At 49.9% G+C, this 26,559-nt stretch overlaps 1 protein-coding gene across 1 annotated transcript; it reads right to left on the reverse strand.

Moving 5' to 3' along the window:
• Positions 1–1,044: 1,044 nt before the first annotated feature.
• Positions 1,045–25,392, reverse strand: LOC119957945 (basic phospholipase A2-like). Its single transcript, XM_038786165.1, has 5 exons — positions 25,178–25,392; positions 17,866–18,031; positions 11,934–12,040; positions 1,553–1,847; positions 1,045–1,125 (listed from the first exon to the last, which is right to left on the reverse strand). Exons 1-4 carry the CDS (start codon positions 25,257–25,259, stop codon positions 1,696–1,698), a joined length of 507 nt encoding a protein of 168 aa, XP_038642093.1. The 5' UTR covers positions 25,260–25,392; the 3' UTR covers positions 1,045–1,125; positions 1,553–1,695.
• Positions 25,393–26,559: the final 1,167 nt, after the last annotated feature.

The following is a 26,559-nucleotide window of genomic DNA, read 5'->3' on the forward strand; positions in this document are numbered from 1 at the left end:
CCAATCAGTGAGAGCAGCAGAGAGGCTACCTCACTCTGCTTTATTTCACTACAACCTCATCTTTCAATGAACTGATGGTCAAACAGCAAAGGGCAATTTCTCATCGCTTCAACTTCTAACCGGGCCCCAGAAACAGCAAGCTCTCTCTGACCCGGCTGCCATGGTGACATTCCGGAGCTGGGAGGATGGCATCACGTGGAAGATGTCTTTACCCTCCAATTGAATCTCAGTCACCTGACCCACCCACAGCCTCATCTCTGCAAGAGTTTGGAAAGGGCCAGGAAATGACCCTCAGCAGGAGGTAAACTAACCAGCTGCCCTGGAGCAGGGTGACCAACAGGGGAGGAGGTCACCACCCTGACATTGTTGGGAGTCTCTCCTGTATCCATTGGTCCTGAGGCTGAGATGGGCAGAGTTTTGGTCACTCAGGGAATCAGGGATGTGGGGAGTGGGCAAGAAAGAGGAATTGAGGCAAGGATCGGCCATAATCGTTTTGAATGGTGGAGCAGGCTCGAGGGGCCGAGTGGCCTCCTCCTGTTCCCATTTCTCATGGTTTTATAATATTTGACAGTGTCTCTGGTAAGAAGATTCCTGTAGTGAACACAGTTTGGTCTCAGATTGCTGAAGAATTAACCACTTTGCAATAACTTAGGGCAGGAGACTGAATGAATGAGAGATTTAACAATATTTACTGGGGGTAATTTTGACCCGGGTGTGATAGGCCACTTTACATCTCTCCCAATTTTTATTTACACCGATTGCAGCAATGTCCAAATTATCCCTCGAGTTGCAGCATTTGGCTCAATGAAGTTGGCAGTTTCAGACTGTGACACCAGGGGTGCCTCTATCATCATTTGGGAGCAGAGACGTGACGGCTGCTGCTGCTGTTACACCAGCAGGTGGCAGTGTCGCACCACAAAGTACAAAGAGAACAGCAGGATCCCATACTGTCTGTGATAGATCAGAATGTCTGTGCAGAATCTAATTGGACATGCCCCCTGAATCAATAATGAATAAACACTCCCACTCCCAGCATTGCATGCTTCAATCATTGTATTTTATTTCACCAGAATTGTAAAGTACATTTTAAATGAATTAAAGGTAAAAACGCAACAAAAGCGAGATCTTAGTTGGAATTTAGAAGGATGAGGGGGGATCTTATAGAAACATTTAAAATTATGAAGGGAATAGATAGGATAGATGCGGGCAGGTTGTTTCCACTGGCGGGTGAAAGCAGAACTAGGGGGCATAGCCTCAAAATAAGGGGAAGTAGATTTAGAACTGAGTTTAGGAGGAACTTCTTCACCCAAAGGGTTGTGAATCTATGGAATTCCTTGCCCAGTGAAGCAGTTGAGGCTCCTTCATTACATGTTTTTAAGGTAAAGATAGATAGTTTTTTGAAGAATAAAGGGATTAAGGGTTATGGTGTTCGGGCCGGAAAGTGGAGCTGAGTCCACAAAAGATCAGCCATGATCTAATTGAATGGCGGAGCAGGCTCGAGGGGCCAGATGGCCTACTCCTGCTCCTAGTTCTTATGTTCTTATGTTCTTATCTGAGAGACACTCAGTGAGAAATTAGAAATCAGTCAGACGGTGAGAGAGAAATCCCATCAATCACACACATAATATTCTATTGGAGAGATTCTTGTCAGTGTGACTCTCGGTCACATCACCATCGCTTCATTGTGAGCTGGAGCTATGGGACGGTCTTGCACAGGCTTTGATCATAATCCACAAACTTTGGGTTACGCTTGTCGCTATTCTCCTTGAGGCACAGGGCAGCTGCAATGTCACAGTCACACACCTTCTGAATACAACCTCTTCTATCATACACCTTCCACACATTTTCTGAAATAGAGGAGAGAACGACCAAATATACACAGTGTAAAGTATGCACAGTAATGTATACATGGAAACACACACTGGAATATACACACATTAATGTACACACTGATGTGGTGGGTGGGGTTAAGGATATGAGATTCCGCAACATTGAAAAATCTTCATTGTTGTTGGGTCCTTAATGTTGTGGATGATTCACAATGGTTGGGGCCCAATAATGTTCTTGAAGCTTCCTAAACGATGGGGCAGCTAACGTCTGAGAATGTCTTTGATGTGCGAATGGCCGTCCTCAAGTTCTGGATGGTCATTACTTTTTAATCTAATACTTTGCTGGAGGGGGTGGGTGGGGTCTGAAGCTGTGAAAAGTCTTTAACGTGGGTGAAGAAGGGGTGGCCTGTAATCGGCTGCTGTGGATTCTGTCCTTGATGTTGTCAGGGGTTCCCTAATATTGTGAAATTCCCTAATGCTGTCAGTGATGTGGGTTTAATGTATTGGGGTTGGCATGTGAGAGTACCTTTAATAAGTGGGTGTTTATTAGATATCTGCAGTGATGTCAGGGAGAGGCTGGAGCTGGGCTGTCTGCTTTTCCTTTCGTTTTGAGCAAGCAGCTACACAGTGAGTTTAGTTTTGTTTTGCAGACTTGGAGCTGCAGTCACAGTTTCACGTGAGATTATCCTTTAAGAAATGGGTGTTTCAGAAATGTACCTTTAAGAAATAGGACTGCTCATGTTACTGGAGTGATGTCAGAGTGCGGGTGGAGTTGAGCTCGACTTTTTTTCGTTTCAGTTTGAGAAAGCTTGGGTATGTCTGTGTTTTTCAGTGAGCTGAATCTGAAGTTAAAAGTGAGCTGCACTGCTGTGATCTCTGCCATCCAAAGACCATCTATGGATCATTTGGTGAATACAGAAGAATTATAAATGTTTTCAATCTTGAATGTAAACTGTAATGTGCTCCTGTTTGAAGGTTTGTTAAGTCTTTTGGATGTTAAGAGGACAGCATACAGATTACTTAGTGTGATATTCTTTGCGGGGTGTATTTGATTTACTGGTTGCTAAGATATTCACTGTTTGGTTTAAAAAGGTTAACTTGAGTTCATAGAATAAACATTGTTTTGTTTTAAAAAAACACTGGTCTATTTTCTGCTGTTCCATACCTGTATAGTGAGCTGTGTGCTCCCATAACCACAATCAATTAAAAGGTGTGGGTCAGGTGAACTCCATGATACACTTTGGGGTTCTCTAAACCCTGGTCCATTACAATCGGGGGTTCGAGGGGGATAAAAGTCTATCTATTGGATTGGCTGAGTGAACTTAAAGACAGTGAGTGGTGAGCATATTGTGGTTGCTTTTCAGGTGCGGTATTCTAGTTTAAGTAGGGAGTGTGTTGTGGACAATGGCACTTTCAGAGGCTTTGAAGTTTTTGGGGGTGGAGACGGTCACACGCTGTACCTTACGGACAGAGACTAAAAGCAGACTGTTAGATTTGGCAAAAACATTGCAGTTAACATTACCTGACAAAATGAGAAAAGATGAGGTAATTCTGACGGTGGTTAAGCATTTAAAGTTGCATGAGATACAGTTTGACTCGTTGGAAATGGCAAAAATTCAGTTGCAAATTAAATAAATGGAACATGAGAAGGGATTAAAGCAGCTTGAATACGAAAGAGAGAGAGCGGAAAGAGAAAGAGCGAGAGAGGAAAGAGAAAGAGAGAGAGAGGAAAAAGAAATGAAGAGAGAAGAAAGGAGAAAAGAAAGAATAGCCCCAGCAGAACAAAAAGAAAGAGAAATGGAGATACAGATCCAGGAAAAAGATAAAGAGAGAGAGTTTGAACTTCAGAAACTAGCCATGAAACATGACAGTCAGTTAAAATTGGCAGCCGTAAAGGGAAACGTACAGTTGGTGGATAGTGATGAGGATAGTGAGAAAGAGCGTCAAAGTCGAAGGCGTGGCGGGGATCTATTTAAATATGTCCAAGCATTGCCAAGGTTTGATGAGAAGGAGGTGGAAGCCTTTTTCATTTCATTTGAGAAGGTAGCTAAACAAATGAAATGGCCACAGGACATGTGGGTATTACTGATTCAAACAAAGCTGGTAGGTAGAGCTAGTGAAGTGTTTGCATCACTACCGGAGGAGGTATCTGGGATGTATGAGGAGGTGAAAAAATCCATCTTAGGTGCATATGAGCTAGTGCCTGAAGCCTACAGACAAAGGTTCAAAAATTTAAGGAAAGAACTTGGTCAAACATACATAGAGTTTGAAAGGCTCAAACAGAGTATTTTTGAGAGGTGGATAAGGGTTTTGAAAATAGATCAAACGTATGAAGGTCTCAGAGAAATTATACTTATAGAGGAGTTTAAAAATTCAATTCCTGATGTAGTGAGAACTCGTGTGGAAGAGCAGAGGGTTAAAACTGTGAGGTTAGCAGCAGAAATGGCAGATGATTATGAATTAGTTCATAAATCAAAGCTTGGTTTCCGACATCAGTTTCAGCCGGTGAGGGATAAAAACTGGGGACATGAGAAATACTCAAGTGGTAAAAGTAAAGATGATCTGATAGGAGATAATAAGGAGAGTGTACCTCAGATTAAAAAGGAAATTCAGGAGGGTGGAAGAGACATGAAACGTTTCAAATGTTTTCACTGTAATAAACTAGGCCATGTAAAGTCACAGTGTTGGTGGTTGAAGAAAAGTACTGGGAGGGCTGATGTAGTACAACAGGATAAGACAGTGGGGTTTGTTAAAGGGGAAAAAGAAAGCCCAAGTGAAGCGAAGGAGGTGTAAAAGATTGTACAGCCAGATCAAGAGGTGATTGATAAGACGGTGCCAGATCTCTTCAAAGAATTTACTTGTGTGGGTAAAGTTTACTCATGTGTATCAGGAGGAGCAGGTAAAGACGTCACAATTTTAAGAGATACGGGAGCTGGTCAATCTTTAATTGCAAGAGATGAGGAGGTATGTAGTTTGGGAATAGTGTTGCCAGAAAAGGTGGTGATATGTGGAATTCAGGGTGAGAGGAGTAGTGTTCCATTATATAAGGTAAGGTTGGAAAGTCCAGTGAAGAGCGGTGAAGTGGTAGTCAGAGTAACTATCTTGTCCAGTTTATCTTGGGTAATGATACAGGTAGATCACAGGTGGGAGTGATGCCTACTGTAGTTGATAAGCCAGTGGAATATCAGGCAACTGCAGTATTGAAGGACGAATATCCTGGGATTTTTCCAGATTGTGTCCTGTCAAGGTCGTAAAGTCACAGGTTAAGACAAGAGGAGAAATCAAAGAGTGAAGTTGAAGTGCAATTATCAGAAATGGCTTTTGATCAGATGGTTGTAAAAGAACAAGAACAGGTGGAGGATGAGGCAGATATTTTTAGTTCAGGAAAATTGGCGGACTTACAACAGAAAGATGTTGAAATAAAACGGATGCATCAGAAAGCATACACGGAAGAGTAATCTGAGTGTATAGCATAGAACATAGATCATAGAACATAGAACATTACAGTGCAGTACAGGCCCTTCGGTCCTCGATGTTGCGCCAACCTGTGAGACCCCTCTAAAGCCCATCTACACTATTACCTTATCATCCATATGTCTATCCAATGACCATTTGAATGCCCTTATTGTGGGCGAGTCCACTACTGTTGCAGGCAGGGCATTCCACGCCCTTACTACTCTCTGAGTAAAGAACCTACCTCTGACATCTGTCCTGTATCTATCTGCCCTCAATTTGAAGCTATGTCCCCTCGTTCTAGACACCACCATCCGAGAAAAAAGGCTCTCACTGTCCACCCTATCTAATCCTCTGATCATTTTGCATGTCTCAATTAAGTCACTTTTTAACCTTCTTCTCTCGAACGAAAACAGCCTCAAATCCCTCAGCCTTCCTCATAAGATCTTCCCTCCATACCAGGCAACATTCTGGAAAATCTCCTCTGCAACCTTTCCAATGCTTCCACATCCTTCCTATAATGCAGCGACCAGAATTGCACGCAATACTCCAAATGCGGCCGCACCAGAGTTTAGTACAGCTGCAACATGACCTTATGGATCCGAAACTCAATTCCTCTACCAATAAAAGCTAACACACCGTACGCCTTCTTAACAATCCTCTCAACCTGGGTGGCAACTTTCAGGGATTGATGGATATGGACACCGAGATCTCTCTGCTCATCCACACTTCCAAGAATCTTACCATTAGCCCAGTACACTGTCTTCCTGTTATTCCTTCCAAAAAGAATCACCTCACACTTTTCTGCATTAAACTCCATTTACCACCTCTCAGCCCAGCTCTGCAGCTTATCTATGTCCCTCTGTAACTTGTAACATCATTCCCACTGTCCACAACTCCACCGACTTTAGTGTCATCTGCAAATTTACTCACCCACCCTTCTACGCCCTCCTCTAGGTCATTTATAAAAATGACAAACAGCAGTGGCCCCAAATAGATCCTTGTGGTACACCACTAGTAACTGGACTCCAGTCTGAACATTTCCCATCAACCACCACCCTTTGTATTCTTCCAGCTAGCCAATTTCTGGTCCAAACTGCTAAATCATCCTGAATTCCATGCCTCTGTATTTTCTGTAATAGCCTACCATGGGGAACCTTATGAAACGCTTTACTGAAATCCATATACACCACATCAACTGCTTTACCCTCATCCACCTGTTTGGTCACCTTCTCAAAGAACTCAATAAGGTTTGTGAGGCACGACCTACCCTTCACAAAACCGCATTGACTATCTCTAATCAAATTATTCCCTTCCAGATGATTTTACATCCTATCTCTTATAAACCTTTCCAAGACTTTGCCCAGAACAGAAGTAAGGCTCATTGGTCGATAGTTCCCGGGGTTGTCTCTACTCCCCTTCTTGAACAACGGGACAACATTTGCTATCCTCCAGTCTTCTGGCACTATTCCTGTAGACAAAGATGACTTAAAGATTAAAGCCAAAGGCTCAGCAATCTCCTCCCTAGCTTCCCAGAGAATCCTAGGATAAATCCCGTCAGGCCCAGGGGACTTATCTATTTTCACTATTTCCAGAATTGTTAACACCTCCTCCAAATGAACCTCAAGACCTTCTAGTCTAGTAGCCTGTATCTCAGTATTCTCCTCGACAACATTGTCTTTTTCCTGCGTGAATACTGACAAAAAATATTCATTTAGCCTATCTCCTCAGAGTCCACGCACTACTTCCCACTCCTGTCCTTGACTGGCCCTACTCTTACCCTAGTCATTCTTTTATTCCTGACATATCTATAGAAAGCTTTAGGGTTATCCTTGATCCTATCTGCCAAAGACTGCTCATGTCCCCTCCTGGCTCTTCTTAGCTCTCTCTTTAGGTCCTTCCTAGCTAACTTGTAACTCTCGAGCGCCCTAACTGAACCTTCATGTCTCATCTTTACATAAGCCTCCTTCTTCCTCTTGACAAGTGTTTCAACTACTTTAGTGAACCACGGTTACCTCGCTCGACCACTTCCTCCCTGCCTGACAGATGCATAGTTATCAACGACACGCAGTAGCTGTTCCTTGAACAAGCTCCACATTTCCATTGTGACCATCCTCTGCAATTTCCATCCCCATCCGATGCATCCTCAGTCTTGCCTCATTCCATCATAATTGCCTTTCCCCCAGATATAACTCTTGCCCTGCGGTAAATACCTATCCCTTTCCATCACTAAAGTAAACGTAATCGAATTGTGGTCACTATCACTAAAGTGCTCACCTACCGCCAAATCTAACACCTGTCCTGGTTCATTACCCAGTATCAAATCCAATATGGCCCCACCTCTTGTTGGCCTATCTACATACTGTGTCAGGAAACCCTCCTGCACACATTGGACAAAAACGGACCCATCTAAAGTACTCGAACTATAGCGTTTCCAGTCGATATTTGGAAAGTTAAACTCCCCACAACAACTACCCTGTTACTTTCGCTTCTATCCAGAATCATCTTTGCAATCCTTTCCTCTACATCTCTGGAACTTTTCGGAGGCCTATTGAAAATCCCAAATAGGGTGACATCTCCTTTCCTGTTTCTAACCTCAGCCCATGCTACCTCAGTAGACGAGTCCTCATCAAACGTCCTTTCTACCACCGTAATACTGTCCTTGACTAACAATGCCATCCCTCCCTCTCTTTTACCACCTTCCCTGAGCTTACTGAAATATCTAAACCCCGGCACCTTCAACAACCATTCCTGTCCCTGCTCTATCCATGTCTCCGAAATGGCCACAACATCAAAGTCCCAGGTTCAAGATCACCCAAAGTGTTGCCAGAGTGTTATTACCGTAAAAGTAATGTCTTGATGAGAAAATGGAGACCTTTACAGATGCAGGTGGACGAAAAGTGGGCAGAAGTTCATCAGGTAGGATTGCTGGGAGGGTATGGAAATGAGATGTTGCGAGTTGCACATGAGATACGAGTGAGAGGTCATTTATCAGTAAGGAAAACTCTAGCTAAAATCCAGAAACATTTTTATGGGCCTGGACGACATAAAGATGTAGTTAAATTTAGTCGATCATGTCACACATGTCAAATGATAGGGAAACCTCAAGCAGTGATAAAACTAGAACGCTTAACACCCATTCCAGCATTTAAGTAACCTTTTACAAGTGTCTTAATTGATTGAGTAGGACCGCTTCCTAAAACGAAAAGCGGTAATCAATATCTTTTGACGATAATGGATGTGTCTACTAGGTTTCCAGAGGCCATTCCAGTACGTAATATTACAGCTAAAAAGATTGTGGAGGAGTTCCTTGAATTCTTAATGAGATATGGACTACCCACAGAAAAACAATCAGATCAAGAATCAAATTGTACCTCGAGGTTATTCAAAGAAGTTATGGATAGCTTCGGAATGAAACAATTTAAATCAACTGCGTGCAATCCAGAATTGCAGGGAGCGTTAGAAAGGTGGCATCAGACATTAAAGACAATGTTGAGGGCTTATTGTCAAGATTATCCAGAGGATTGGGATAAAGGAATTCCATTCGTACTGTTTGCAATTAGGGATGCACCTAATGAGTCAACCAAATTCAGTCCTTTTGAACTTATTTCTGCTCACGAGGTAAGAGGACCTCTTAAATTGATTAAGGAATAATTAGTGAGTGAGAAATTGGAAATTACATTATTGGATTATGTGTCAAATTTTAGGGAACGATGAAATAGAGCAGGTGAATTGGCTGGACAACATTTAAAAGTTGCACAAAATGTGATGAAATGGGTAGCAGACAAGAAATCCAAAGTTTGTAGTTTTGCCAGTGGAGATAAAGTTTTAGTATTGTTACCAGTGGTAGGTGAGCCTTTAAAAGCGAGGTTTTGTGGACCTCATCAGATTGAAAGGAAATTAAGTGAGGTGAATTATGTGGTAAAAACACCAGATAGAAGGACGATTCACCGAGTGTGTCATGTGAATATGCTTAAAAGGTACTTTGAAAGGGAAGGAGAGAGGGCCGCACGGTAGCATGGTGGTTAGCATAAAATGCTTCACAGCTCCAGGGTCCCAGGTTCGATTCCCGGCTGGGTCACTGTCTGTGTGGAGTCTGCACGTCCTCCCTGTGTGTGCGTGGGTTTCCTCCGGGTGCTCCGGTTTCCTCCCACAGTCCAAAGATGTGCGGGTTAGGTGGATTGGCCATGCTAAATTGCCCGTAGTGTCCTAAAAAGTAAGGTTAAGGGGGGGGTTGTTGGGTTACGGGTATAGGATTGATACGTGGGTTTGAGTGGGGTGATCATTGCTCGGCACAACATCGAGGGCCGAAGGGCCTGTTCTGTGCTGTACTGTTCTATGTTCTATGTTCTATAAAAAGAAGGCGGTTTTAATGATTCTAACTCAAAGTGACGAACCAAATCCAGATGACTGTGAATTTGACATACCTCAAATTAAATTGGAAAACGAGGATGTTCTTAAAAATTGGGATAAATTTTTGAGTTACCTTCCAGAGGAAAAACAAACTGACCTGACAGAATTATTGATATCACGATGGCAAGTTTGTAGAGATAAATTGGGAAGTACTAAAATGGCTATACATGATGTCGATGTGGGAAATGCTGTTCCAATCAAACAACATCCAATTCAGACTTAACCCTTTAAAATTGGCACAGGTTAACAAAGAGATTGAGAGTATGCTTAGAAATGGCATAATTGAAGTGGGTTGCAGCCAATGGAGCTCACCCATAGTGATGGTGCCCAAACCAGACGGTACCCACCTGTTGTGTGTGGACTCTAGAAATGTTAATGCAGTTACAAGAATGGACTCTTATCCTATCCCACGTTTGGAGGTTTGATTGCAAGAAACGGGGATTCTCCTGCCGATCGCCGAACGCGAGTTTGGAGTAGGAGACCGGAGAATCAGGCCGAACATACTTAGACAGGGCAGATGATTGATAGCAGATTCATGATAATGGTGAGCCGGGGATAAATATTAGGAGACAGCATGTTCGTGTCTCCGTATGATCGGATATTATAATTGAATGGGTGTGCACCTGTTATAATTGGATAGTCGTTCTCTTATACTGTGCATAATGTTAACCTAATCAATAGTGATGGTTGGGCATAGATAACTAGTAACAAGTGATTGGTATGTGCTAATCAGGGAGGATGAGCAGCTCGGGACTCAATTAAAAAGCAGAACCACAAAGGTAACAATCTCTGAGCCACAGACAAATTGACATTGGGTCAATAAGATCAGGGAGTTGAGTGCGTGGCTCAGAGATTGGTGTGGGAGCGATGGGTCACCATTCATGGGGCACTGGCATCAGTACTGAGGACAGAGAGAGCTGTACCGTTGGGGTGGGTGTCACTTGCACGGCGCTGGGAGCTGGGTCCTGGCAAATCACATGACCAGGGCCGGTTCCGCATACCTCCGCTGGCACGGGGCACAAACAATTTTTTGCCGCCGGCGCGGAGGGTCCGGAGCATGGCGCCCGAATCGACGCAGGGCGTGAACTTCTTTTATTGCCAGACACCCGATTCTCCGCCCGATCGCAAGGCGGAGAATCCAGCCCTATGGTCCCACGCCGGAGCTGAATTGCACCTGATTTGTGATCCACTGGGAGCACAAATCAGGAAGCAAATCCCAATCCATACCCATGCAGATTAATGCACGGTGAGAATTGCGAGGGATTCCCCAGCAAATCCACTGCCAGGCCGCCATTTTGAGCAGGCGCCCCCCCCTCCCCCCCGACAACACGATTCAGCCCCAGGCCCAGGGACCTGCTGTGTCACCCCCTCCCCCCCCCCCCCCCCACCCCACAACCCACCACCCCTCTCAGTGTTGGGGGATGCCCCACCCCACCCCTAAGGGATTTCCGGACAGAGATCTTCCTTCTGGGGGGCTTCCAACAGGGGTCTGTATTATGGGGGGTCTCTGGTGGGGGTGTCTTTAAATAGTGGGCCTCTGGTGAGGGTTGGGGTGGGAAGGCCTTGCATTGTGGGGGGTGGGGAGGGTGGCCCGCCATTGGACTTTGGGGGCAACTCCCGGAAAGAATTACCACCTTGGCCCAGCGTGAGGCCCACCACACCAGGGCCACGCTGGTCAAGACCTGCGCTAATTCCTGCCCATGTGATTCCCGGCCCAGAGGACCGGAGAATCCCGATGATTCGGAGAATATGGGGCACAGCCCAATAATAGGATGCAAATAAATCTTAATGACCCATTCACATTCTCCCGCTGGTGCCCGTTGGCAATCCCGTTTCCTGCCTGCACTGGATTCCCCGCTGCCCGCCGCTGGTAGCGGATTTCCCGATGTGACGGAGAATCCGGCCCTTAGTCTCCCAACAGGAAAGTTCCGGGCCTGGTCTCTTGAACATTCCCAATTTTAATCGGATCACCATTGGTAGCCGTGTCTTCAGGTGTCTGGGCCCCAAGCTCCGAAATTCCCTCCCTCCACCTTTCCGTCTCTGTTGAGACATTCCTTAAAGCATCTTTAACAAAAGCTTTTGGTCAGTCACTTTGGATGTTTCATTACTCTGAAGGCACCACATAAATATAAGTTGTTGTTGTACTTTACTGATTATGAACTATTGAGGGAAGGGAGAGGACAGGGAGTCAGAGCAACTTCCCGAGGCCAACATCGATTTTGTTTGGTGTTTACTTACTGCACTTGGGAATTCCATTTTCACAAGTTGAATGGTACCACATTAAAATGTGAGGACATCCCATCATTTCAACTTCTCCAAGACAGTCATGGTGCACTTGACAGCATCTGAGTGGGTGACAAACAGGAGATATCATTTCAGATGTAAGTTTTTCATGGAGAGACTGAAACTCAGTCAGGGGATTAATGATTCCAAACAAGCCTCAGATTGGGTTCCCAACTCTGAAGAATTGTCCTGGAGTTTTCAGGAACTAAAGATGAATCCTCAGGGAACTCATTTCACATAACTGAGGGGATAAGGACATTGCTGCCCTTTAACAACATGGTGTTCTCCTATTTTATTTCAACGCATTTGTTCATTGGAGAGAAACTGGTGGTGGGAGGGAAAAGCTGTTTCTGAAAAAACACCCAATCAGATGACAAAGAGTCTGTTCCCTTTCCAATTGGTTTGGAAAGGTGGGCACCCCGAGAGTGGACATGTCAGACCAATGGCAGCATGGAGCTGGGATGTTTGAGGTGGGAGGTGACTTCATGAACATTCCAGGAACATTTTTGGTATTGACATCATCAAAAAAAATTCTGTGAAAGAACACGGAGCCCTGCCCACAACAAACATGGAGCCCAGCCCAAAACAAACATGGAACCCAGTCCACAACAAACATGGCGCCTAATGCGCTAACAATTGCACACAAAGACTCGAATCGGTACAAGAGGCTTTATTACCGTGAGATGTTATTCCTTCGGCTGCAGCTGTCGAATGTCAGCTCAGGGGAACTCATGAATATTTATACTGCTCCCTGTGGGCGGAGCTAGCCGGCAGGGGCTTACCGGTAAACATGTAATACAGGTACTGCTGTACATCCCCTAATACAGGCACACACACATATATATACAGTGGTAGATCACCACCTTCACCCCCTGTTAAAAATGAGTCCGGCTGGGGTGACGTGAAACTATTATACATAATACGTGATTTATTTACAGAGGGGGAGGGGAAAAAAAATCAAGTGTCCATCTTGCAATCTTGAGTCGGACCGGCGGTCGGATGGTTCGTTGAGAGCGACACAGCAGCGGTGGCGACGTCTGCACAGACGGTGTCGGCATCGACGGCGTCAGTGCTGGCGGTGTTGGAGCTGGCGGTGTTGGTGCTGGCGGTGTTGGTGCTGGCGGTGTTGGTGCTGGTGGTGTCGGTGGTGGCGGTGTTGGTGTTGGCAGTGTTGGTGCTGGCGGTGTTGGTGTTGGCAGTGTTGGTGCTGGCGGTGTTGGTGCTGGTGGTGTTGGCGCTGGCGGTGTTGGTGCTGGCGGTGTTGGTGCTGGCAGTGTCGGTGCTGGCAGTGTTGGTGTTGGCGGTGTTGGTGCTGGCGGTGTTGGTGCTGGCGGTGTTGGTGCTGGCGGTGTTGGTGCTGGCAGTGTTGGTGCTGGCGGTGTTGGTGCTGGCGGTGTCGGTGCTGGCGGTGTTGGTGCTGGCAGTGTTGGTGCTGGCGGTGTTGGTGCTGGCGGTGTTGGTGCTGGCGGTGTTGGTGCTGGCGGTGTTGGTGCTGGCGGTGTTGGTGCTGGCGGTGTTGGTGCTGGCGGTGTTGGTGCTGGCAGTGTTGGTGCTGGCGGTGTTGGTGCTGGCGGTGTTGGTGCTGGCGGTGTTGGTGCTGGCGGTGTTGGTGCTGGCGGTGTTGGTGCTGGCAGTGTTGGTGCTGGCGGTGTTGGTGCTGGCGGTGTTGGTGCTGGCAGTGTTGGTGCTGGCGATGTTGGTGCTGGCGGTGTTGGTGCTGGCGGTGTTGGCGCTGGCGGTGTTGGTGCTGGCGGTGTTGGTGCTGGCACTGTTGGTGCTGGCAGTGTTGGTGCTGGCAGTGTTGGTGCTGGCAGTGTTGGTGCTGGCAGTGTTGGCGCTGGCGGTGTTGGCGCTGGCGGTGTTGGCGCTGGCGGTGTTGGTGCTGGCGGTGTTGGTGCTGGCGGTGTTGGTGCTGGCGGTGTTGGTGCTGGCGGTGTTGGTGCTGGCGGTGTTGGTGTTGGCGGTGTTGGTGCTGGCGGTGTTGGTGCTGGCGGTGTTGGTGCTGGCGGTGTTGGTGCTGGCGGTGTTGGTGCTGGCGGTGTTGGTGCTGGCGGTGATGGTGCTGGCGGTGTTGGTGGTGTCGGCATCGACGGCGTCGGTGCTGGCGGTGTTGGTGCTGGCGGTGTTGGTGCTGGCGGTGTTGGTGCTGGCGGTGTTGGTGCTGGCGGTGTTGGTGCTGGCAGTGTTGGTGCTGGCAGTGTTGGTGCTGGCAGTGTTGGTCCTGGCGGTGTTGGTGCTGGCGGTGTTGGTGCTGGCGGTGTTGGTGCTGGCAGTGTTGGTGCTGGAGGTGTTGGTGCTGGCGGTGTTGGTGCTGGCGGTGTTGGTGTTGGCGGTGTTGGTGCTGGCGGTGTTGGTGCTGGCAGTGTTGGTGCTGGCGGTGTTGGTGCTGGCACTGTTGGTGCTGGCAGTGTTGGTGCTGGCAGTGTTGGTGCTGGCAGTGTTGGTGCTGACAGTGTTGGTGCTGGCGGTGTTGGTGCTGGCAGTGTTGGTGCTGGCGGTGTCGGTGCCGGCGGTGTTGGTGCTGGCGGTGTTGGTGCTGGCGGTGTTGGTGCTGGCAGTGTTGGTGCTGGCGGTGTTGGTGCTGGCGGTGTCGGTGCTGGCGGTGTTGGTGCTGGCGGTGTTGGTGCTGGCAGTGTTGGTGCTGGCGGTGTTGGTGCTGGCGGTGTCGGTGCTGGCGGTGTCGGGGCTGGCGGTGTCGGTGCTGGCGGTGTCGGTGCTGGCGGTGTCGGTGCTGGCGGTGTTGGTGCTGGCGGTGTTGGTGCTGGCGGTGTCGGTGCTGGCGGTGTTGGTGCTGGCGGTGTTGGTGCTGGCAGTGTAGGTGCTGGCGGTGTTGGTGCTGGCGGTGTTGGTGCTGGCGGTGTTGGTGCTGGCAGTGTTTGTGCTGGCGGTGTTGGTGCTGGCAGTGTTGGTGCTGGCGGTGTTGGTGCTGGCGGTGTTGGTGCTGGCAGTGTTGGTGCTGACGGTGTTGGTGCTGGCAGTGTTGGTGCTGGCGGTGTTGGTGCTGGCAGTGTTGGTGTTGGCGGTGTTGGTGCTGGCACTGTTGGTGCTGGCAGTGTTGGTGCTGGCGGTGTTGGTGCTGGCGGTGTTGGCGGTGTTGGTGCTGGCACTGTTGGTGCTGGCGGTGTTGGTGCTGGCGGTGTTGGTGCTGGCGGTGTTGGTGCTGGCGGTGTTGGTGCTGGCAGTGTTGGTGCTGGCAGTGTTGGTGCTGGCAGTGTTGGTGCTGGCGGTGTTGGTGCTGGCGGTGTTGGTGCTGGCGGTGTTGGTGCTGGCACTGTTGGTGCTGGCGGTGTTGGTGCTGGCAGTGTTGGGGCTGGCGGTGTTGGTGCTGGCGGTGTTGGTGCTGGCGGTGTTGGTGCTGGCGGTGTTGGTGCTGGCGGTGTTGGCGCTGGCGGTGTTGGTGCTGGCACTGTTGGTGCTGGTGGTGTCGGGGCTGGCGGTGTTGGTGCTGGCGGTGTTGGTGCTGGCGGTGTTGGTGCTGGCGGTGTTGGTGCTGGCGGTGTTGGTGCTGGCAGTGTTGGTGCTGGCAGTGTTGGTGCTGGCGGTGTTGGTGCTGGCGGTGTTGGTGCTGGCGGTGTTGGCGCTGGCAGTGTTGGTGCTGGCGGTGTTGGTGCTGGCACTGTTGGTGCTGGCAGTGTTGGTGCTGGCGGTGTCGGTGCCGGCGGTGTTGGTGCTGGCGGTGTTGGTGCTGGCGGTGTTGGTGCTGGCAGTGTTGGTGCTGGCGGTGTTGGTGCTGGCGGTGTCGGTGCTGGCGGTGTTGGTGCTGGCGGTGTTGGTGCTGGCAGTGTTGGTGCTGGCGGTGTTGGTGCTGGCGGTGTCGGTGCTGGCGGTGTCGGGGCTGGCGGTGTCGGTGCTGGCGGTGTCGGTGCTGGCGGTGTCGGTGCTGGCGGTGTTGGTGCTGGCGGTGTTGGTGCTGGCGGTGTCGGTGCTGGCGGTGTTGGTGCTGGCGGTGTTGGTGCTGGCAGTGTAGGTGCTGGCGGTGTTGGTGCTGGCGGTGTTGGTGCTGGCGGTGTTGGTGCTGGCAGTGTTTGTGCTGGCGGTGTTGGTGCTGGCAGTGTTGGTGCTGGCGGTGTTGGTGCTGGCGGTGTTGGTGCTGGCAGTGTTGGTGCTGACGGTGTTGGTGCTGGCAGTGTTGGTGCTGGCGGTGTTGGTGCTGGCAGTGTTGGTGTTGGCGGTGTTGGTGCTGGCACTGTTGGTGCTGGCAGTGTTGGTGCTGGCGGTGTTGGTGCTGGCGGTGTTGGTGCTGGCGGTGTTGGTGCTGGCACTGTTGGTGCTGGCGGTGTTGGTGCTGGCAGTGTTGGGGCTGGCGGTGTTGGTGCTGGCGGTGTTGGTGCTGGCGGTGTTGGTGCTGGCGGTGTTGGTGCTGGCGGTGTTGGCGCTGGCGGTGTTGGTGCTGGCACTGTTGGTGCTGGTGGTGTCGGGGCTGGCGGTGTTGGTGCTGGCGGTGTTGGTGCTGGCGGTGTTGGTGCTGGCGGTGTTGGTGCTGGCGGTGTTGGTGCTGGCAGTGTTGGTGCTGGCAGTGTTGGTGCTGGCGGTGTTGGTGCTGGCGGTGTTGGTGCTGGCGGTGTTGGCGCTGGCAGTGTTGGTGCTGGCGGTGTTGGTGCTGGCACTGTTGGTGCTGGGAGTGTTGGTGCTGGCAGTGTTGGTGCTGGCGGTGTTGGTGCTGGCGGTGTTGGTGCTGGCGGTGTTGGTGCTGGCGGTGTTGGTGCTGGCGGTGTTGGTGCTGGCAGTGTTGGTGCTGGCAGTGTTGGTGCTGGCGGTGTTGGTGCTGGCACTGTTGGTGCTGGCGGTGTTGGTGTTGGCGGTGTTGGTGCTGGCACTGTTGGTGCTGGCGGTGTTGGTGCTGGCGGTGTTGGCGCTGGCAGTGTTGGTGCTGGCGGTGTTGGTGCTGGCGGTGTTGGTGCTGGCGGTGTTGGTGCTGGCGGTGTTGGTGCTGGCGGTGTTGGTGCTGGCACTGTTGGTGCTGGCGGTGTTGGTGTTGGCGGTGTTGGTGCTGGCACTGTTGGTGCTGGCGGTGTTGGTGCTGGCGGTGTTGGCGCTGGCAGTGTTGGTGCTGGCGGTGTTGGTGCTGGCACTGTTGGTGCTGGCAGTGTTGGTGCTGGCGGTGTTGGTGCTGGCGGTGTTGGTGCTGGCCAGTGGCTGGATGACTCCGGGAGTGTGCCGAAATCTTCCATGTCCTCCAGTGTGGGCAGAGGAACAATAAATTACCCCCAGTAACTCCTATAAATTACCCCCAGTAACTCCAAAAAGTTACCCGCAATAACTCCGATAAATGATCCCCAGTATTTCCTATAAAATACCCCAGTAACTCCTATAAATTACCCCAGTAACCCCTATAAATTACCCCCAGTAACTCCTATAAATTACCCCAGTAACCCCTATAAATTACCCCCAGTAACTCCTATAAATTACCCCAGTAACCCCTATAAATTACCCCAGTAACCCCGATAGATTACCCCAGTAACATCTATAAATTACCCCCAGTAACCCCTATAAATTACCCCCAGTAACTCCTATAAATTACCCCAGTAACTCTTGTAAATTACCTCCAGTAACTTTGAGAAATTACTCTTAGCAGCTCTGCTTGACTGAACTGGAACTCAGGGTGTCAGTGACAAACAGCACAAGGTGTATTTATCCCAAACCAACATCAGTAAAATAGATCAACCTGGTCATTATATCGTATCTATTGTGGGATCTTGCTGTGTAAAAATTGCATTCTACTTGGAGTCAGTGATAAGGACTATAGAGAAACAAGTTCTGTCTTTCTGAAGAATGTCTTCACTCTGCTTTTTACCAGAGTAAAACCTTTCTGATTCTCAGCCAGCGCAAACATCCACATCTTGGATTCATGGAGAGAGTTTTTTACACAAGTATCGTCTCATTTTACCTGTCAATCTCATCCACTGGCTGGTTTCCATTTACTCCAACCCTACAGAAACAGCCGTAGTTCCTGTAGTCCTGGTACGGGAGAGATGGATTGACGCAGTCAACAGTCCTTTGGAAGTTTATCATGCTTCGGCCAGATGTGAGTCCCCGTGCAGGGATCCAAATTGCTACAAGAGGAAAACAAAATAAATCATTGTGTCAGGGAAACCCTGGTACAGAGTGAGCAGGGAGACAATTGAACAACACGCCGATTTAGAAAGCAGAAGAAGCTGCAATGGAATATTCGTGAATTCAGCGGAAATTGTGGGCTGGATTCTCCGATTTTGAGGCTATGGCCGGAGCATGTGTCTAGTTTTACAATGAAAAAGTCGGCGCCGCCCCCGCACCGATGCCCCGCCCAGTGGGAGGGGCTAGCAGCCGCGCCACACAAAGGCCCCGGCTTCCCCTGCAGATACAGATGGAGGATTGCCGGGTCCTTGGCCGCGCATACGCACGGCGGCGACCTACCGCGGACGCACCGTACAACATGGCGCCGGCCACTAGCGGACCCGGCCTGCCAGATAGTGCTCCCCTGTTACCCCTTCCCAGACCCCGCCGAAGCCCCCCGGCCAGCGGATCGGCCCCACCCCCCGACTGTGGCGGCGCTGGTCAGGTCCGCAGACACCACGTGAGGTCCCAGAAAACTGTGAGCACACGCGACCGACGCCATCGGGAAGTCGGCCCATCGGGGGGGGGGGGGGGGGGGGGGGGCGTGATCAGGGGAGGGCCTCAGGTGACATCCCGAGGCCGTCCCAATGGTGTGCGGCGTACTCAACGATTACACCGTTTTTGAGGGGGCGGAGCATCTGAAAAACGCGCCCACCCGATTTACGCGGCAAAACGGATTCTCCGGCCAATCGGAAAATGTGATTACAGCGTCGGCAATCAGAGAATCCTGCCCTGCGTCTCGGAAACAGGCCATTCGGCCCAACAATTCCATGGACTAACTTCTCTGTCACACGCCACCAGTAGCGGAGAATCGAGCGCCGGGCTAAAAGCGAGATCAGCGCACGACGGGCGGGATTCTCCGATTGCTGATGTGGAAATCTCATCGGCGATTGGCCGGTGAATCCCTTTTGACGCCGAAATCGGGGGCGCCGCCTGTTTTCAGATGCTCCGCCCCCTCCAATACGGTGTCGTCGGTAAGTACGCCGACCGCCGTACTTCTAGTCCAGCGGGAGAACTTGGTCACCCTCATGGAGAATTCAGTCCCATAGCTCTGAATCTGTTCCACACCAGACTCCTCCCATCACTCATCATCTAACACTAGCAGCGTAACTTTCCATTCCTTTCTGGCGTTCTCGCACAGGTCCGGTAGCAGTGGCAGCTCTGAGGGGGGTGGGGGCAGTGGAGGCAGCATATGGGGTTATGTGGGGGGGGTCGATGTGGACGCCGATATGTGATAATCACCAGTTCACTCCGGGAGGGGCTGGATGGGCGGTCCCGGAGGTGGCAGCGGGCAGGAATCGAGAGATTTGGGCATCTCTTTATAGATGAGGGTTTCCCAAGCCTGGAGGAGCTGGAGGAGGAGTTTGAGCTGCCGGGGGAATGGGTTCCGTTTCCTGCAGGTGAGGGATTTTGTGCGGAGGCCGGTTTCGACCTTCCCAAACCTGTTTCCCCAGTGGATACAGGACAAGGTGGTGTCGGGAACAGGAGTAGGAGAGGGGAAGGTCTCAGAGATCTATAAGGAGCTGACAGATTGGGAGGGAACCCCGATAGGGGAGGTGAAGAGAAAGTGGGAAGGAGAGCTGGGGGGGAAGTTGGAGGCCGGGTTATGGGTCGAATCCCTGAGGAGAGTTAATGCATCCTCGCTGTGCTCCAGGCTCAGCCTGATACAGTTTAAGGTGGTCCACAGGGCGCACATGACTGTGGCTCGGATGAGCAGGTTCCTGAGGAGGTGGGGGATGGGTGTGGGCGCTGTGCTGCTAACCATGTCCATATATTTAGGGCTTGTGCAAGACTGCGGGCTTTCTGGCAGGGGTTTGCTGATGTCATGTCAGCGGTATTACAAATGAGGGTGGTGCCGAGTCCAGAGGTGGTGATCTTTGGTGTGTTGGAAGGTCTGGGAGCCCAGGGGGTGAGAGAGGCCGACGTCCTGGCCTTTGCCTCCCTGGTGGCCCAGAGACGGATCCTACTAATTGTGGAGGTATTTTGAAGGCAATGTTAGCATTCATGTCAAGAGGGCGAGAATACAAGACCAGGGAGTAACTTCTGAGGCTGTGTAAGGCTCTGGTCAGACCCCATTTGGAGTGTTGTGAGCAGTTTTATTGATATAGATATAGAATTTACAGTGCAGAAGGAGGCCATTTGGCCCATCGAATCTGCACAGGCTCTTGGAAAGAGAACCCTACCCAAGGTCAACACCTCCACCCTATCCCCATAACCCAGTAACCCCACCCAACACTAAGGGCAATTTTGGACACTAAGGGGCAATTGATCATGGCCAATCCACCCTAACCTGCACATCTTTGGACTGTAGGAGGAAACCGGAGCACCCGGAGGAAACCCACGCACACACGGGGAGGATGTGCAGACTCCGCACAGACAGTGACCCATGCTGGAATCGAACCTGGAGCTGTGAAGCAATTGTGCTATCCACAATGCTACCGTGCTGCCCCAATTTGGGCCCCGTATCTAAGGAAAGATGTGATGATCTTTCAGAAATCACTGGAGGCAGGAAGGGTCCCAAAGGACTGGACGGTGGCTAATGTAACACCATGTTTCAAGAAGGGAGGGATGCAGAGGACGGGAAATTATAGGCCGGTTAGCCTGACTTCGGTCATTGGTAAGATTTTAGAGTCTGTCATTAAAGATGAGATCGCGAAGCACTTGAAAGTGCATGGTAAAATAGGACTGAGTCAGCACGGCTTTGTCAAAGGGAGGTCATGTTTGAGAAATCTGTTAGAGTTCTTTGAGGAGGTAACAAAGGAGAACCAGTGGACGTGATTTATTTAGATTTCCACAAGGCCTTTGACAAGGTGCCACTTAGGAGACTGTTAAATAAGTTAAGAGCCCATGGTGTTCAGGGTAAGATCCTGGCATGAATCGAGGATTGGCTGACTGGCAGAAGGCAGAGAGTGGGGTAAAGGGGTCTTTTTCAGGATGGCAGCCGGTGACTAGTGGTGCGCATCAGGGCTCGGTGCTGGGACCATAACTTTTCACAACATACATTAGTTACCAGGAAGAAGGTATTGAAGACACTGTTGCTAAGTTTGCAGATGATACAAAGATCTGTAGAGGGACAGATGACATCGAGGAAGCAAGAGGGCTACAGAAGGATTTGGACAAGCTAGGAGAGTGGGCAATGAAGTGGGAAATGAAATACAATGTTGAAAAGTGTGAGGTTATGCACTTTGGAAGGAGGAATTTAGGCATCGACTATTTTCTAAATGGGGAAATCAGAAGTAAAAAAGGACTTGGGAGTCCTTGTTCACGATTCTCTTAAGGTTAACGTGCAGGTTCAGTCGGCAGTTAAGAAGGCAAATGCAATGTTAGCATTCATGTCAAGAATGTCATGTGAGAGTATCTTTAAGAAATGGGTGTTTATAAATGGGTGTGTATATAAATATCTGTAGTGAGAGTATTTTAAGAAATGGGATTTTATTGTAGCAGTGATGTCAGAGAGTGGGTGAAGCTGGGCTGTCTGTCAGCTTATTACTTTTGTTTTAGGCTATTTGCTGCAGGGTGTGTTTTAGTTTCATTTTCAGAGGCGGAGAGCTGCAGTCACAACCAGAAGGTGTATTGGAGTCTCTCTCTGTAATCTAAAGACTGTAAATCGATCCTGGTGATTTAAAACTGATGACAGTAGTGATTTTAATCTGATGTGCTTCTGGTAAAAATTGTTTTAAGTCGGATGGATGTTAAAAGGTAAGCTTAAGGATTACTTAGTGTTGTATTCGTTGGGGGTTGTATTTGAATTAATGGTTACTAAGATGAACACTGTATGTTTCAAAAGGGTAACTTCAATTCATAGAATAAACATTGTTTTGCTTTAAAAATGACTTTTCCATTTCTGCTGTGAAACCCCTGTAGAGTGGGCCGTGTGCTCCCCATACCACAATCTATTAATAGTTGTGGGTCAGGTGAAATCCATGATACACTTTGGGGTTCTCTAACCTCTGGCCCATAACAAGAAGGCCAGAATACAAGACCAGGGATGTACTTCTGAGGCTGTATAAGGCTCTGGTCAGACCCCATTTGGAGAATTGTGAGCAGTTTTGGGCCCCGTATCTAAGGAAGGATGTGCTGGGCCTTGGAAAGGGTCCAGAGGAGGTTCACAAGAATTATCCTGGGAATGAAGATCTTGTCGTATGATGATCGGTTAAGGACTCTGAGTCTGTACTGGTTGGAGTTCAGATGGATGAGGAGGGATCTCATTGAAACGTACAGGATACTGCGAGGCCTGGATAGAATGGACGTGGAGAGGATGTTTCCACTTGTAGGAAAAACTAAATCCAAAGGACACAATCTCAGACTGAAGGGACAATCCTTTAAAACAGAGATGAGGAGGAATTTCTTCAGCCAGAGGGTGGTGAATCTGTGGAACTCTTTGCCGCAGAAGGCTGCAGAGGCCAAATCACTGAGTGTCTTTAGAACATAGAACATAGAACCTTACAGCGCAGTACAGGCCCTTCGGCCTTCGATGTTGCGCCGTCCTGTGAAACCCTTCTAAAGTCCCTCTACACTATTCCCTTATCGTCCATATGCCTATCCAATGACCATTTGAATGCATTTAGTGTTGGCGAGTCCACTACTGTTGCAGGCAGGGCATTCCACGCCCTTACTACTCTCTGAGTAAAGAACCTACCTCTGACATCTGTCCTATATCTATCGCCCCTCAATTTAAAGTTATGTCCCCTCGGGCTAGACATCACCATCCGAGGAAAAAGGCTCTCGATGTCCACCCTATCTAATCCTCTGATCATCTTGTATGCCTCAATTAAGTCACCTCTTAACCTCCTTCTCTCTAACGAAAACAGCCTCAAGTCCTTCAGCCTTTCCTCATAAAACCTTCCCTCCATACCAGGCAACATTCTTGTAAATCTCCTCTGTACCCTTTCCAATGCTTCCACATCCTTCCTATAATGTGGCGACCAGTACTGCACACAATACTCCAAATGCGGCCGCACCAGAGTTTTGTACAACTGCAACATGACCTCATGGCTCCGAAACTCAATTCCACTACCAATAAAAGCTAACACACCGTACGCCTTCTTAACAACCCTCTCAACCTGGGTGGCAACTTTCAGGGATCTATGGACATGGACACCGAGATCTCTCTGCTCGTCCACACCACCAAGAATCTTACCATTAGCCCAGTACACTGTCTTCCTGTTATTCCTTCCAAAATGAATCACCTCACACTTTTCTGCATTAAACTCCATTTGCCACCTGTCAGCCCAGCTCTGCATCTTATCTATGTCCCTCTGTAATTTGTAACATCCTTCTGCACTGTCCACAACTCCACCGACTTTAGTGTCATCTGCAAATTTACTCACCCATCCTTCTACGCCCTCCTCTAGGTCATTTATAAAAATGACAAACAGCAGCGGCCCCAAAACAGATCCTTGTGGCACACCACTAGTAACTGGACATCAGTCAGAGCATTTCCCATCAACCACCACCCTTTGTCTTCTATCAGCTAGCCAATTTCTGATCCAAACTGCTAAATCACCCTGAATCCCATGCCTCTGTATTTTCTGCAATAGCCTACCGTGGGGAACCTTATCAAACGCTTTACTGAAATCCATATGCACCACACCAACTGCTTTACCCTCATCCACCTGTTTGGTCACCTTCTCGAAGAACTTAATGAGGTTTGTGAGGCACGACCTACCCTTCAAAAAACCATGTTGACTATCTCTAATCAAATTATTCCTTTCCAGATGATTATACATCCTATCTCTTATAAACCTTTCCAAGACTTTTCCCACAACAGAAGTAAGGCTCACTGGTCTATAGTTACCGGGCTTATCTCTACTCCCCTTCTTGTACAAGGGGACAACATTTGCTATCCTACAGTCTTCTGGCACGATTCCTGTAGACAAAGATGACTTAAAGGCCAAAGCCAAAGGCTCAGCAATCTCCTCCCTAGCTTCCCAGAGAATCCTACGATAAATCCCATCCGGCCCAGGGGACGTTAAGACAGAGATAGATAGGTTCCTGATTAATAAGGGGTTATGGGAAGAAGGCAGGAGAATGGGGATGAGAAAATATCAGCCATGATCGAATGATTGAATGGCGGAGCAGACTCGATGGGCCGAGTGGCCTAATTCTGCTCCTTTGTATTATGGTCTTATACTAAGGTGGAGGGACTCGGAGCCCCCAAAGTCGGGGGTGTGGGTTAGCGACACGGCAGGGTTTCTCAGTCTCGAAAAATTAAATTCCCCTCGAGGGGTTTCCAGGGGTTTGCTCGGAGGTGGCAGCCGCTCATCAATTTCTTGAGAAAAATTGAGCTGTCAGCAGGGGGGGGGGGATGGAGGGAGGGGGTGAAGGGGAGGCATGGGAGGTGGTTGGGGAAGGTGGCACCGTTTGTGGAAGCCATGTTGGCTGGGGTTTGAGGCCGAGGGGGTTTGTTGGGTAGAATATTGTGGTTTTGTTGTTATTGTAATTTGATGTTTAAAATTGTTAAAATGATAAATGCCTCAATAAAATATTTTCTAAAAATAAACTTTCCATTCCTTTCTCCCTCATTTACTTACCGAGCTTCCCCTCAAATCCATAAATAATATTCACATCAAATATTCCCTGTGGTAGTGAGTTTCACAATCTGACCATCAAACATTCCCAGGACAGGTACAGCACGGGGTTAGATACAGAGTAAAGCTCCCTCTACACTGTCCCCATCAAACACTCCCAGGGCAGGTACAGCACGGGGTCAGATACAGAGTAAAGCTCCCTCTGCACTGTCCCCATCAAACACTCCCAGGGCAGGTACAGCACGGGGTTAGATACAGAGTAAAGCTCCCTCTGCACTGTCCCCATCAAACACTCCCAGGACAGGTACAGCACGGGGTTAGATACAGAGTAAAGCTCCCTTTACACTGTCCCCATCTAAAACTCCCAGGACAGGTACAGCACGGGGTTAGATACAGAGTAAAGCTCCCTCTACACTGTCCCCATCAAACACTCCCAGGACAGGTATTCACATTTGTTTTGACTTCTTTTCATTGACAACTTCTCTGTTCTGAATTCCCCCCAGTGTTGTTGCTGCCTCACTTGCTGTTCCCCCCACTCCTACAGCACATCCCTGAGGTCTCCAGTTGATCACTTACCTCCGAGCACGATGAGGATTGCAGTGAGCTTCGGGGACTCCATGACTTCTCGTTTCCTCCGAGTGATCGATGTTTGTCTCATCGTGGCTCTGCCTCTTTTATTCAGCTCTCGGGATGGTTACAACCCAGATTAGCTCAGCAAATGCAAATAGGGTGAAAAATCCCCGGCTGCTGATTCAAATATTTTGCTGTTGTCCAACGTGTGAGGGGTTTGAGGAACCCCTCCCACCCCACCCTCACCTCCTCACCACACCCTCCCTCACCCCACCCCATGTCACCCCACCCACTCACCCGAACTCTCATCCCACCCCCTCACCCCAATCCCGCTCCCCTCACCCCACTCCCTCAGCACCTCATGCCTCGCCCCCCCATCCGTCTGTCTAACCATACAGGCTGTCTTGTGTCTGGCAGGACCAGCCGGGATGGGCCCGCCCCCCCCCCCCCCCCCATCCAGTGCCAGGGCCGGTGCCCCCCCAGGGACCCAAGCACCGACAGGGAGGACAGCCGTAACAACAGACCACCGGCTGAATAGCCAGGAATCCACAACACAGGGAACAGACACACAGGACACCGCGACCCAGGGGACAGACACACAGGGCACAACTACCCAGGGGACAGACACACAGGGCACAACGACCCAGGGGACAGACACACAGGGCACAACGACCCAGGGGACAGACACACAGGACACCGCGACGGAGGGGACAGACACACAGGGCACAACGACCCAGGGGACAGACACACAGGGCACAACGACCCAGGGGACAGACACACAGGACACTGTGACCCAGGGGACAGACACACAGGACACCACCCAGGGGACAGACACACAGGACACCACGACCCAGGGGACACCTCCTCCTTCTCCTCTGGTTTAGCACAGGGCTAAATCGCTGGCTTTTAAAGCGGACCAAGGCAGGCCAGCAGCACGGTTCGATTCCCGTACCAGGCGCCGGAATGTGGCGACTAGGGGCTTTTCACGGTAACTTCATTGAAGCCTACTCGACACAATAAGCGATTTTCATTTTTTCATTTCCTCCCCCACGTCCTGTTCCTCCAGATCCTCCTCCTCCCCCACGTCTTGTTCCTCCTTCTTCTCCTCCCCTCATCCTGTTCCTCCTCCCCCTCGTCCTGTTGGGCGGCCGGCCCTCCAGCCTGAGTGGCTGCCCCTCTGGGGCCCGATCCTCTGCTGCGGCCTCCGCCCCCTCTCTGAGCCGCCTGCGCTGACGCTGCCACAGGGCTGTATGCAGGGCAGCCCCCCCCCCCCCCCCCGCCCCCTCTCTGAGCCGCCTGCGCTGACGCTGCCACAGGGCTGTATGCAGGGCAGCGCCCCCCCCCCCCCCCCCCCCCCCCCCCCCATGGCAGCCAACACAGCTGGATGG

This window comes from Scyliorhinus canicula, chromosome 27, assembly GCF_902713615.1.
Source record: "Scyliorhinus canicula chromosome 27, sScyCan1.1, whole genome shotgun sequence".
Classification (NCBI taxonomy): Eukaryota; Metazoa; Chordata; class Chondrichthyes; order Carcharhiniformes; family Scyliorhinidae; genus Scyliorhinus; species Scyliorhinus canicula.